The 13,745-nt window shown below is 38.7% G+C and overlaps 2 protein-coding genes across 5 annotated transcripts in view; both read left to right on the plus strand.

Annotated features, from left to right (window-relative positions):
• Positions 1-13,745, plus strand: part of hoxc11a (homeobox C11a) — a 77,601-nt gene that overhangs the window by 53,370 nt on the left and 10,486 nt on the right. For 2 of the 4 annotated variants that reach the window (XR_006095748.1, XR_006095746.1), the window contains one exon: positions 1,946-2,161. The exons of 1 other annotated variant lie outside the window; for it this stretch is intronic. The gene's annotated coding sequence lies outside the window, so the exon portion shown is untranslated. Of the gene's footprint in view, positions 1-1,945; positions 2,162-3,329; positions 3,385-13,745 lie in introns of all 4 variants that reach the window. One more of the 4 variants, XR_006095747.1, reaches the window with a different exon arrangement.
• On the plus strand, positions 3,894-11,141 carry hoxc12a (homeobox C12a). The gene is made up of 2 exons (XM_042408394.1): positions 3,894-7,797; positions 9,014-11,141. The coding sequence occupies exons 1-2, from the start codon at positions 7,209-7,211 to the stop codon at positions 9,250-9,252; spliced, it is 828 nt and encodes a 275-aa protein (XP_042264328.1). The 5' UTR covers positions 3,894-7,208; the 3' UTR covers positions 9,253-11,141.

Consider the following 13,745-nt stretch of genomic DNA (forward strand, 5'->3'; position numbering starts at 1 on the left):
CGCCTTTCCTCCTCAAGTTTGGTCTGTAACATCAGCAGCGGATGAGACTGTGGAGATTTCATATTGCACAGTGCTTGATTAAAACTTATTGGCATCCTGGAGTCTTGCTAATGGCACCAGGAGATAATTCAGCCTTGACGCATGCTTAATGAGCATCGACGCGCATTTTCTCACACTTGCGAACGAAGAAAAATACAAAATGAATCTTGATATCTGGGCAAAATTTGTTCCACATGGAAGCATTTAGTGAAAACTTACTGGATCTGATCTTTCAAACGAATCACTTCAGAGAAATATATTCGGCGGGAGAGAGAAAAGTCACAATGTCCAAATCTATTCCACCCTCCCACCGCATTTTAATTAAAGCTAATGCCAAAGAGATGTTACCTGTTACCTGGCAGAAGTTCAGTTGGCATAATCACGGCAATCAGGTCGAAAGGTATTACGCAATGTATCCTTCAGCTCTCACAGAAACATGTACTTGTTAATCACAGATGAGTATTTTCGGGTTTTTTTTTTATTCATATTCCACAGGTAGGTCTCCAAATGAGTTCTTGTTGATCGTATAATAGGAACATTGTAACAGATCCATATACGACTGCAAGGAGCACTTATCTTTCCTCGACACCAGCAAGTGTATTTAGTTATATGCCCACATTTTGCTGATTATATGTGCTGTACGAGATTTAAATATACGAGTAAATTAAAATGGCAAAACTTTTGCTTGCGGAACTGTATTATTTCAGCATATAAAGCCTGTATATATATACGGATGCGGCCCCGCGCCTATATGGATTTTGGTTAGACTCTGCTGTAACGCACTTTTTCCAGTGTCTAATAAGCACAGGTGAGTTTTGCAATGAACTTGAAGATTAATTTCATTTCGACACTTATATTAACTCATCATTTTGTTCATCTGACGTGTATTAATAGTGAAAATACATATACGCTCACACACACACACAAACACACTGAGCGCGAAAAGTATTGTAGAGCTGCATTGCAGAGTCTCTGTAGTTTTGCTCACATATTAGTTGATTTTGGATACCACATGCATGCGGTAATTGTTTTTGAATGTGTGGAGAGTGCTATGAAGTATAAAAGGCAAGTTAGACCACTTAAACTACAGTTATGAAAAGGGAAAGAACAAGTGGCTACAACGTTTAGATTTACATTTCAATTTACATTTGAATTATTTATTTTATTTGATAGGGACGATGCAGTTTAACATAGTTACAATACAGAGTGTGATACAATTGTTCCGAGAATAATGATACGAGTAGAAGTTGGACCAACTTTAAACTGAGGCTAATCTTCGTTTCGTTTAATCTATCTCAAGTATGTAATTTCAGGTTTTAATCTGAATAAAACCAATTTTCAGTCGCATGAATATAAATACGACGTCTTTCTGTTTTTTCTCTCGTAAAACGAATGAACGTCTAAAACCTACAGAATAATCTAACACATAAATAAATAAATAAATCACGCTGACACCAGTTGCAGTGCCAGTTTTGTGTTTAGCTTTATTTCTCGGTAGGCCATGCAGTCGCTGACTGGCCTGACTAACTTTTTCCAGCCTCATCAGATCTTTTGAGGTTGTTGATTGCAATCCAAGCCGTCAGACTTCGCGTTTGTGTTTGTCTGGTTCCTGGATTTTCAATCCATGTGGAAAGTTCTGGGTCTCCTGATTTACCCTTGACCATGACTATGCAGTCACTTTGACCTTGACATCACAGCAGATTGTGAATAATAAATAGGGGGCTGGACACCAATGCTGGCGGTTTGTTTGTAGGCAAACAAGGTGTTATTTCCCTGTCTAGACAGCCGGACTTAATGACATGCCATAAATACATAAAAAAGGGGAAGTGTAGCGATATCCTCTGACCTGCATTTCTGACCATCTCTCAGGCCCTTATTTGGATTCTGTTTCTGTTTTGTTTTGCAGAAGTCCTCTTAAAAGTAGTTGTTCTGGCCCATGCCTCTGCAACCACCAATGGTTTCATGCACTCATCATGAGGTGTGTGTTATTGACCACGGAGGACAGGTAGGGCTATTGACGTCTCACACCAACACCAGTAATCCGCAGCAAGCAGCCATACTGTCTACACAGCGAGAGGAAATGATAATAGCTACGACGTCGCCCACAATATAACGATTAAAGGTATGGCCGTTTTCTACTTACTTACTATGGCAGCAGGCCCTCATGGACTTTGCTTTATGACTTTTTAAGCTCCCAACAAACGCAGTGCGTTGAACAGACAACACTTAATGGGAGAAAATATGGTGGATAATGCAGTGACCTTGGTGTTGTGCTGAGTTGTTATTTTTATTTTCCTCAAAGTATAGTGCGATCAGCGGTGTGGAAGTTGTGGGAAAATAGACGTGTTTCAAGATTTATATTTTTATTCATGATATTTTAGAACATAAATTATAATAGAAATCGTCTCTAAGTTGTGTAGCAACATATTATATATTTTGCAACATATGTATTTGCCATATTACGATCTCCAATAACATAATATAATAAAACTGGCAGAATACGCTAATTTATTTAGCCTAAACGTTAGTGTATTTCAAAGGGTCAATTTAACTTATTTTGCACGAATACTAAAATACTTATGTAGCCTAAATTACATGGATACTTAATTTTAATTTTCAATGTATATAAAATAATAGACTAGAGTAGAAAGAATAATATATATCACGATGGATGAATAGGCAACATAAATATGCAAATACGCAAATTCCCAGAGGTTTTTTTGTACAAATATAGTTGAAAATCGTGAAAAATATCCTTGTAGCCGAGCACTGCAGTTCATTTTTTTTTTGTCTGCTGAAGTTGTCGCCCCATCAAATACACACCCAGGATTAACATTTACTATGCCGAAGCAAGAGAGATTCACTAAACCAGACAGCATCTTTGAAAATAAAGAAACGGAAAAGAAACTAGAGTAAAACATATTTGACGCCTTGCAACCTGCTCAGGCACTGATTTTGCTTTAAAAACGTAAAAATGTGTGAAAAGTTGCATTGGGTTTGGTTGTGTGTGGAGGCGTCAGAGCTGCAGGCCGCTGGCAGCCAGAGACATGAGACAGGGGGCTGATAACCTCTGGTGGTGACCAGAGGAAAATATCAGGAAGTGTTGTAACACTCTCCAGATTAGGGATATTTTAGATCAGAAGATTCGTGTTTTTTGCACTGTCATCATTTTAGCTCAGAGTATTTTTTTTAATTTTTTTATTATTTTTTATTTTTTTACTTTTTTTCAGTGTGTTTCTCTGTTATGTCTTTGAAATGCTGAGCTGACATCGTTGTTCATTTTAATGCAGCAGTTGTATCTGTTGAAGATGGCATAGCAAATCCACAAGCTGTAGCTGAAGCCACGTGAGTCCTAATCATTTTCAGCTGTTTTATTATGAGATTGTTGTTTACATTAAATTTTATATTAATGCCATTAGGCTGTCATTTTGGGATTAAATGGACATAGTACTGGAATATATCCGATAATACCCAGAAATTACATTTCGGAGCAGTTTAAGATAACAAGATTAAGCAGGATTTTGACTTTTAGTCGTTTTATTTATTTATTTATTTTTCCTTTTAACGTCCTCTTTTTATATATATATCAGAACTTATACAGCAGACATTAACACAACAGTGGTTAAAATATCGCATTGTGTGTAAAAGCTCTTACAATTGAGTCCCATCTGGTTGACTTCATGAGCCAAGATTGGTGTGAAAATTCATATTATATTGACTGTGAATACAATCCCGTAATGGATGAGAAGTTTGCATTTGATTTTCTTGATTTCTCTCTCTCTCTCACACACACACACACACACACACACACACACACACACACACACACACACACACACACACACACACACACACACACACACACACTCTAAAAGTTTATTCAATCTAGAATTAAAAAATAAATAATATCTACTTTTGAATATTTCCTTATTTGACCAACACCTTGTGGCAGCTAACAGCTTTATTACTTTATACTAAGTGACGGTCAAGTTCAAATGTTTGTATCTATAACTTTACTATAAATGCTGTGCTTTATTCTGCATATTTCCTCATAAGACTTACTCGAGTTGAATGGCTATAAATGCGTGTTATATTTTTATGGAGACTTTGAAATTCAAATAATATAATATTATTATTTCCAGGTGGATATGGGCTATTCTTAACAAACAATTTTAAGTGATAGCATACATATTTTATAGTAAGCACAGTCAGAAAGAATGATGTTATTTATGTAGCAAAGCCGCATTAAATATCGTCTGTTGTTGTAAGCAAATGAAAAAGAACAGCCAAACCATTCAACTAAAACGTTCCCACTGTTGTGGGTTCTTTAGGCTTCCCTTGGTGGTTTGTTTTCCTTGAAGGAAGCTTTAAAGGGTTGCACAAGGCTATAACTGTGGCAACCTGTCTGCTCAGAATCAAAGAGAGAAAAAGGGAAGAAAAGGCCTTTGTTGAGGCTATTGCCCTGTCTGGACAGGACCAGTGGATTCCAGGAGGGTAATTTCAATATCGAGCAGACAGTGTACTAGACAGTGACCTTGACAGTGCTATATTCTCCTTTTACCAAGTTCTTTTTTTTGATGTCAAAATTTTCGTTTTGAGAGAGCACAAGGCATATAGCTCACGGTCAGTTATGACATCATCGCTGTGCTAGAGATGTACTGAACAGACGAGCAGTTGTTTGAATGTGAAATGCGGATCTGTGAGAGCAGTGGATCGGAGGCGTGGAGAGACGAGACAAGGAGGCGCAACACATGGCCTCTTTCACCGAGGTAAAGTGGCGACTACATGCCTAAAAGTTACTCTCTCACTGGATGACCCGTCCGGGCCATTTTGTTGTAAACATTACACTGCACTGTTTTGCTTTTGGTAACTGTTATAATAACACGAGAAGCTGTGAAGTGATATCAAGACACATCAGTGCTGCTCATAAGACTGAGGAATATAATATTAGGTTGATGTTGTGCTGCATTACGAGACTCACTAACTAGATGGAAGAATGTGCAATGATAGGAGATAGCAATGAGTCCAAAGGACAGAATGAAACCGCAAATCATCCCTAAGAGCTTCTCCAGTTTAAACATTTGATATTTTTCTTTCTATTTAAGGCTGGAGCAAGGCCCTGTGCCTTTGGGTTAGATAGGATAGATGGTCACAAGTGAAGGATCCAGATATCAAATATCGGCTGACTTGCAAATCGTTTCCAACCCAATGTTTAAATGAATGCTGATGTTCTCACATAACACCTCATTGGCAAATGTGTTGCACGCAACTATCCACATTCAGCACGCATGTGCACGGCGCTGTAACCCTGCACTTTTTTTTTTATACATCCTTACCTTTAAAATACTAGTAGTTAATTACTCAATTAAATGAGACTATTTATTTTTATTATTTGGACTCTTGTCAATTATTTTTATTCTAGGATAACCACGTTAAGAAAGATGATATGTTGCTTTTTAAAACAGCGTAACAGCTATCGGCGCATCTTGGAATATATTCATATTACTTTATGACATTAGGCTGTTAGTCCACACTTTCAGCTGCCACAGCCCCTCTTATATGTTTATTGTATTTTATTGGTTGTAATTTCTACTACTTCTGTTTATTTAAATGGAGTATTTGAGTTCAATATCAAGTTCAACCCACCATGACTCTGCGTCGTGAACTTGAGTGGATTGGCGGCGACTTAAGTGTGTGCTTGTTTATATTTAGGATTTTTTTTTTCTTACTCTAATTCCGTGTTTTTGATGAGTCAAACAATTTGTCCTTGATGTAGTCAGACTTTAAAAAAAAAAAAAAAAAAAAAAAAGAAATAAAAAAACTGTCATGATGAAGACATAAGCAGATGCCCCCTGCTGAGTTGTGACAACTTTTGTGATCCATAAATTGATTTTGTCCTCCGTACATGTAGTCGAGATTGTGATGGCGGTAAATTATGAATTTATAAACGGAAATCGAGACTGTCAGAACAGCTACTGTATTGATATTGCGGAATACAGAAAGTTTTTACACGATTTGAATGTCTTGCTGGATTTCTTTTTCAATTAATGTGGAGGCGGGAGAGGAATGCAGAAGTCACGGATCAGTCATAAGAATATGTTTGAGGATGATGTTTGGTCAAGTTGATGACCAGAGACCACATTAGAAATTCTTGCGCCAGCTGTTGGCGGAAGGCCTGAATCTTGTGTTTCATGGCGAAGTTTTGCAGAAAAGTACTCTGTGGTGAACTCTGAGAAAAGTTTTGTTTATAAAAGAGTCCCCCTTTTTTTTGTTTTTTTGTTTTTTTTTTTTTTCCAGAACAGAGGCGTCACCACAGTATGGTACATCACATATTTGTTCAGTGTCTTCAGAACTGAATCCACAAATCAACTAATTAGCGAGATATAAAGGCGAGAGACTCGGCTGATTGAATCAGTTAAGTGCCCTCTGATATCTTGTAAAATTCATATAAAAGAATTGTGAGAGGTATAACAATCCCACCAGAGTTTGGCTGCGAACGTTTATTGGAGGTATCTGTTAAAGTTGTTCATGTGAGGTGTACTAGAGCATATTATGTGAAATATACCCTCTTAAAGTAACCTTGTAGAATATCGTCCTCTTTTACAGAGCCAGTGGCTTCAACCTGCTGACCCTGTTACTGTAAATATGAGTAGAGTGCGGCAATGAGCATCAGTCTTTTCTTAAAACAAGCTTGTAAAATTGGGACATCACAGCTTTATATGACATGGAATTCAACCATAATTTGCTAGAAAACAAGATGTCATATGCACCCTCTCCTTTAAGAAAAATAGTTTTCATAAGAAAAAGCATTTTAAAAAAGTTTTGCCAGCTTATAAAGATATTAAACGAGGCCATTGACAGTTCCACGAGTGTAAAAAGAGAAGCAGCCTGGACTCCTTTTTTGGACTCAGCATGGCTCAAGTGAAGAAAAACAAGATTCTACATTTTTAATAAAAGGTTTATAGTATTTTTAAAAAGCATATAAACCTCTGTAATACAGAAGTTAATGTTTTGTTTTGTCTGAGATGGACCAAGTGGGTGGTACCATGTGTAGCAGAAGTTAGCCTGGACACGTGGTTTGAGGATGACCAATCAGGCGCCCCTCCAGGTTTAACTATGTTAAATGTCAGATTGCAATAAACTAGAAGCTGTTGGTCGGGCCCGCGGAAATGGGCGAGCATAATCTCCTTAATCCAGGGTTTGTGGGACCTTTGGTAAACATCCACACTGGAGACACATTTTACTTTCCGAATTTTAGAGCCTCAGGGGGACAACTGGCGGGGCTACCGTCTCTCTCCTACCCGAGAAGGGACAATGTTTGCTCCCTCCCGTGGAATCCTTCGGAGCCGTGCAATGGATACTCTCAATCCTACTTTAGCAGCCCCGTGTCTATTAACCCTTCTTTCAATCGGTCGTGTGAAATTACCAGACCAGAAGAGGGTAAATGTTATTATAGCAACGGCAGCGGAAACAGGGAGACCTGTTCAGGTGGCAACAGCCTCAAACGAGAGGATAGGGCGAGAGACACATCATCCCTAACATCTGACCACGGGATGCACAGTGGAATTGGCACCACTGCCGCCTTTTCCAAATATGATTATGGGACCGAGCAGCTAACGCAAGACCCGCCATCCTGTCAGTCAATGGAGTCCGACTCCAGCTCCTCTCTGCTCAACGAGGGCAGCAAGCCTACATCCAGCGACACACAGACCCTGGTGTCACCGGGAAGCCATTCAAGCAACATAGCCGCAGGCGGAGGTGGGTGCTATTTTTTTTCCTCTAAAATCACAATTACTTCAAAGGCACGTTCACATTATTTATAAGGAGGCTGCACACAACGTACACTTGCGGTATTAAACAATCATTAGAGCTTGTTATCTTGATGCACAATTGCAGTCTGGATTAGCCTGCTGGGTGCTTGCGTGGTGTGCAAACGCCGCTAGGGGTTGCCCTAAAATACTCCACGCGCCATGTGCTTGTATACAGTTATAGATAACCTCACCAATCCACAGTGCCTACCAAGCTTTTGAATAAACGATAAGCCATGTCATCACATTTCCGTATAGTTTAGATGGCGGTCTGTGTTTCATGCATATAAATGTTTGATATTGGTGTATTGTTGCACTTATTGCACACAAATTAGTGCAGTGATTTAAAGAGGTGAGCCGCTTTGGCTGACTGGATCAAATAGAGAGTTTTCTTTTTAATGACTCGTAAACAGAATTAATATCTGTCGCTGTGCGCTCAAGCGTCATTTAATATGCTCAGAAACTCGCAAATAAGTAGGGGTATTTGCAAGCACGGCTTAATTATCACGTTAATGCAACTTTAACTGCAACCATAAAACTTCCTGTGACATAAACCGCTGTGTACTGATTGCCTCCATAGAGGAGTTTGAAAAATAAAAAAACAAACACCTATGTGTACAAACTGTGCGAAATTGGACATGTTTTGGTGGCCTTGAAAAAAGGTTTTGAGATCAGTGATCTGATCTCGAGGCAGAGATCAAAACAAATCCAGTTGGGGCTGTGTGTGTGTGTGTGTGTGTGTGTGTGTGTGTGTGTGTGTGGAGGAAGTGACAGCTTCCAGGAGCGTCAGTTCTCTCAATCCTGATACAAAACACAATCCCTGCATCTGGAATCTTCTGCAAAATACAGAAAACTTCTCTATGTGACTGAAAAAACTGTCTACATTTCAACAGGCGCAGACATCTTTTGGGGGAAACGAGTGCTTCAATCGTTACATAGAAATTTGGCTTGTAGGAATAATATTCTCTCCAGTGCAGTTTACTCTCCACTACAATGTTTAAATGAATATTAAATTAACTTAGCCACCAGTAAGGCAATTACCCCAGCTTGCTATGGACAGCTGACGCCCCTGTAGGCTTCCTCATAACCTTGGAGGTGACCGTGATTTTGCAACTGTGGTGACTAATCCGTTGTGTGCCCCCCCCTCCTCCTCCCCCCTCCTCCAGGTGCCCCGTGGTACCCGATGCACACTCGGACCAGAAAGAAGCGTAAACCGTATTCCAAACTTCAGCTGGCTGAGCTAGAAGGTGAATTCATGCTGAATGAGTTCATCACCAGGCAGCGGCGGAGGGAGCTCTCCGACCGTCTGAACCTCAGCGACCAACAAGTCAAGATCTGGTTCCAGAACCGCAGGATGAAGAAGAAGAGACTCATGCTGAGGGAGCAAGCTCTGGCCTACTTTTAGAGATGCGGCAGAAAGTGAATCGATAGGCAGTAAAGGCCAAACCGTCTGCGCTCTCTTAGGTCTTCTTTCAATGCATGCACTCATCTATCCATCTTTTACATTGCAGACAATTATTACAACATTTTCTGATATTTTTTTTTCTTCTTAAAGGTGCGGGCTACACAAGCCCAAAACAATCCACTATATGGCATTAAAAACGTCAGTTAAGACTGCGTTCATGTTATAATCGCACAAAAAGCTGTGACAATGTTTTTTTGTGTCTGGATGCATCTCTTGGTTTTCCTGATGTGTCAAGAGATTGGTCTAACTCCCCAAATGTAAGCCACGCGAAATATGTCGTCAAGGCAATAGCTCAGTTTGGGATCACACATAATGACAACATCCTATTTGTTCGTTTTTTTAAGTCAGAAAAAATTAGGTAGGAAACGGGGCCACTTGGTAAAATCTAAAAAATAAGCATAAGAATAATATTGAGGTTTAGAAAGACAGAGGAGTGTGACTGGCAGGCTGGCGCCGCATACGCACAATCAATTTCTCAGAGATTATGAACGCATAACTAGGAATCTCCCTCTCGGTTGCTTAATCCTTCCACAACCATAATTTGCTGAGTAAGAGGAACACCATCCTTATCTCCTTCCCCATAGTTTTCGCCACGCGTTTGTGGGCACGTTCACGGTCACGGACAGGAAGTCTGGAAGTCTGCATGAGGAGAGGGAGGACTAAAACCGCAATGTAATCCATACCGATATCTTTATGACTGCGTGCTAACAAGTTTCTAAAAGGTATTTTCTTACTTTTATCACCTTTCAACTTGTCCTAACAACAGCCACAGAATCCTGCGTGGGTTGCATTTCTTTAATTGAGTGAGATCACCGATTTTGAATACGATTTTGAGCTGCTATCGAAGATCCACGTCCAGATTGTGCCAGTTAAAAAAAATAGCGTATTCTACATTAAACTTGCAAGGATCTTTAAACGAAATATTCAACAGTTTAAGTACATTTAAGGCCAACTTGGTTAGACAAGGCGACCGCCGAAAGTTGCAAGTGGAGGGGAAATAAGTTTTTAGGCCCGAAAAAGCATTTCTGAATCTTGGTGCTCATAATGAGAATAACTATGTAGAAATTTAGAAACCTTGATAATAGACCTACGTGTGTGCTCCCTTAATTCGGGACGAATGCATCATCTGTCATGTATTATGAGTAAGCTATAGCAGTGAAATGTATTTGCAGCATGTTATTGATGTGAAAATAGCTATAAGTCATGTTCTGCGGGCCACTTTTTCTGTAGGTGACTTTTTATATAATTTTTTTTAAACAAATCAGAAGCGAACACAACCTAAAACATTTTTGACATAAACGTCTACAAAGAATGTATTATTATTATAATTATTATTATTATTAGGATGGATGGACGAAGGGCCTCTTAGGCCTTCTAAATGTACTTGCTCCTTGCAATGTGCTCAATGTTGTCCCTTTCCTTACCTTGTACTCGTGTATAACTTTGTAAAATGAAATTACATATGTTACTATTTGCATCCTATTTGAGGATCCCTTATCGCTATGTAATAGTGCTTTATGTTATTGATCGTCTTGTACAATATCGCATTCCATATAGCCTATTTGTGGTTGTGAGGGTTGGGAATGTAGGCCTATTATATCATACTTCCAAGAATGGATATAAGAAATGGTGTGCAAGATATGTTACCATACCTGACATTTAAAGAAACTCTGTTTCAGTGTACTAGCTGTTTGTCATCGTTCTTTTATTTCGTCCCTCATTGCATTCCCTTCTTTGCGCTTGTAAGGATTGCTACATTGTCTTGTAAAAGTAATAATGATATGAATGTATATGCGTAAGGTCTTCAATAAACAGAATATTGAAACGTTTATTGGTGTTACCTCAGTCTGTCATTAGGTTGCCTCTCTGAATGTTCTGCTTTAAAATCCGGTTTTCTGACTGCTGACTGGTGGGATTATTTTATTAGACGTGACCTGTAACACAGTTTAAAAATACATGTGTCCACCGCAGTGAAATAAAGATCTGAACATTAATGGGACATTTGGAAGCATTTGAGAGGGTGTTTTGTTGGCACATAATTGTACATGCTGTGAACTATAAGCAATTGGAGCCCACACAGGTTGGCCTTGTTTTATTATGGCCACTCAGATAGGTAGCTGTGATAGCTTTCTATGCAAAATGGCGGCCAGATGCATAGTCTAAACCCCCATCTTGCATTGAATGATATTCCTATCTTATAGCACACTGGAAGACTACACAACAACTGCATTATTGTTCAACAACAAAAAAAAAGCCTCTTCACGTTTTTGTACCTGAACCCTTGTGGTTTGCTTTGAAGTTGGACCTAATCAATGTCACTGATATGCTACAAGCCTATAACGGTGCAGCTAAAAACGCAATAGCTCTGTAAAGCAGTAATAGGGTTACACCCCAGTGCTCCATATAGTCAGGCCTCTTGGTCTGACGTTTCCCTTTGCATCCTATCTTCTGGTTTGCATTATGATTTATATGCGTGATAATTACATATCAAAACACGGTTCATGAATACCTGCGCACAGATCAGATGAAAAAAATACTTTATCAAATGGCAGATATCTTTAAAACTACATAGACGGTTTTATAATAAACCCTTATCCAAAATCCACAAAGCTCTCCCTACTGGTAAGGAAGTGTAAAGCAATGCAGACCTGTGCAGTGTTTTTTCTATCAGCTAACTAACCAAGCATTAATACGTTTGTCTCCTCCAGCCCCCAGTTAGGTGAAGTACGTCCACTGGAAAACTGTTGTGCTGTCTCAGTGTTTCCTTTTCAGTGAACTGTGATCAGCCGTTCCTGCAAACCGACCCACTGCATGGCCTTTCTCAGTTAGTCTGTGCATGATCACAACACATATATATATATATATATACACACACTCACACACACACACAGGATGACGTCAGCTCAATGCTCAACACAATCCTTTTAGTGTTTTATTAAGTATCGGCGTGAACATTTATCAGTTAAGATATATTTAAGATTCAGAGTCACGATAAGACATATATGGTTTTGAGCTTCAATGCCACACTTTTTTTTATCTTACAGTAGCTGTACTGTAATACTGTTTCTGCCGCTGACAGAAGCCTCTGATATTTGTGCCTGTTGACTTTCCCACAAAGACGCACCATCGCATATTAGGCTAACTGTGCCCTAAACCATAACAAATGCCCCATCTAACGTATTCATCAACATAATACATAATGCTTTATGCACTTTATGTACATGTGCACGATGAATATAAGAGCTATTAGGTCTTCCAGGAGAGAAAAAGGCCATCTGGACGCGCTGCTATTCGGTCGGCCACAATGGTCATTCTGCAGACATAACAAACAAATAGATACATAAATAAATAAACACATAAATAAATACACAAATACATAAATAAATATATATATAATTGGATAATTTAGTTTTCAAAATGACCTCTATATGTATTATAACCAAATCATGTAATAATCTCAGATTGTTAGTGAAAATATACAACACGTCGCGTCAAAATGAGACGAGCTTTAAGTGTCGCATCCGCTGACTGTATGTTTTGGAAATAATCTCTCCATGTACATTTACGCATCTTATTAAAAGATGGTGCGAAGAATTCTTTCAATGGAAATAGGATATTGAATTATCTGGAACATGGATATGGATGAACGTGGATATCAGATGACATACTAACAACTGAGTTTTGAATCGTTTCCTTCGTATAATAAGAAAAATGCAGCCATAATGTTTTAATATGCACCCTTTCACGCACCAATGACAGCATTCATACGTCCGTGCATGTTTTAATTAAAGACATACACTCAGTGCGTTAGTTTCGAAGTGACGCCAGTCTGATGCAAATCATAACAAGTTAAGTGCACCAAGTATTTGCTGTAATAAAATACTAACCAAGACGATGAAATAATACAAGGAGATCTTAAATTGCGTGTATTGAATTTGATCATACAGAGAGCATCATTCATAACAACGCCAATCTTTTTTAGTCTATCAAATGCGCTGTTGACCATGAAAGGAGATAAACTAGTGTCTTGTGCTTGTGTGTTGCCTTGTTAAATGGGTTAGAGGGGAATAATAGATGCAAAATGCACCCATGACGCCCCTGACTGTCCTGTAGATCCCCAAGCATATTTATACATATTCTTCAAGGTCAACTATGTTACAAATAAAGTCTAAAAAAACGTAAAAAGATACGGTGTGTGTATGCTGTGTTGAAATTTAAACAGCAAGAATTGTGATAACTTCATTAATCCGCTTTAATTATTTATGTTTCCAGTTTTATACGCCCTTGAGCTTGTTAAAAAATGCGTAAAACAATCTGGTGATGCAGAGAGCCAGAAAAAAAACATATTAACCAGGATCAATGATTTGTAAAACAAATTACAGTAGATTATTATTCATTTAACTGAGAGCACTGCAAACTAAAATTGACAGCAG

Source organism: Thunnus maccoyii, chromosome 4 (assembly GCF_910596095.1).
Source record: "Thunnus maccoyii chromosome 4, fThuMac1.1, whole genome shotgun sequence".
Classification (NCBI taxonomy): domain Eukaryota; kingdom Metazoa; phylum Chordata; class Actinopteri; order Scombriformes; family Scombridae; genus Thunnus; species Thunnus maccoyii.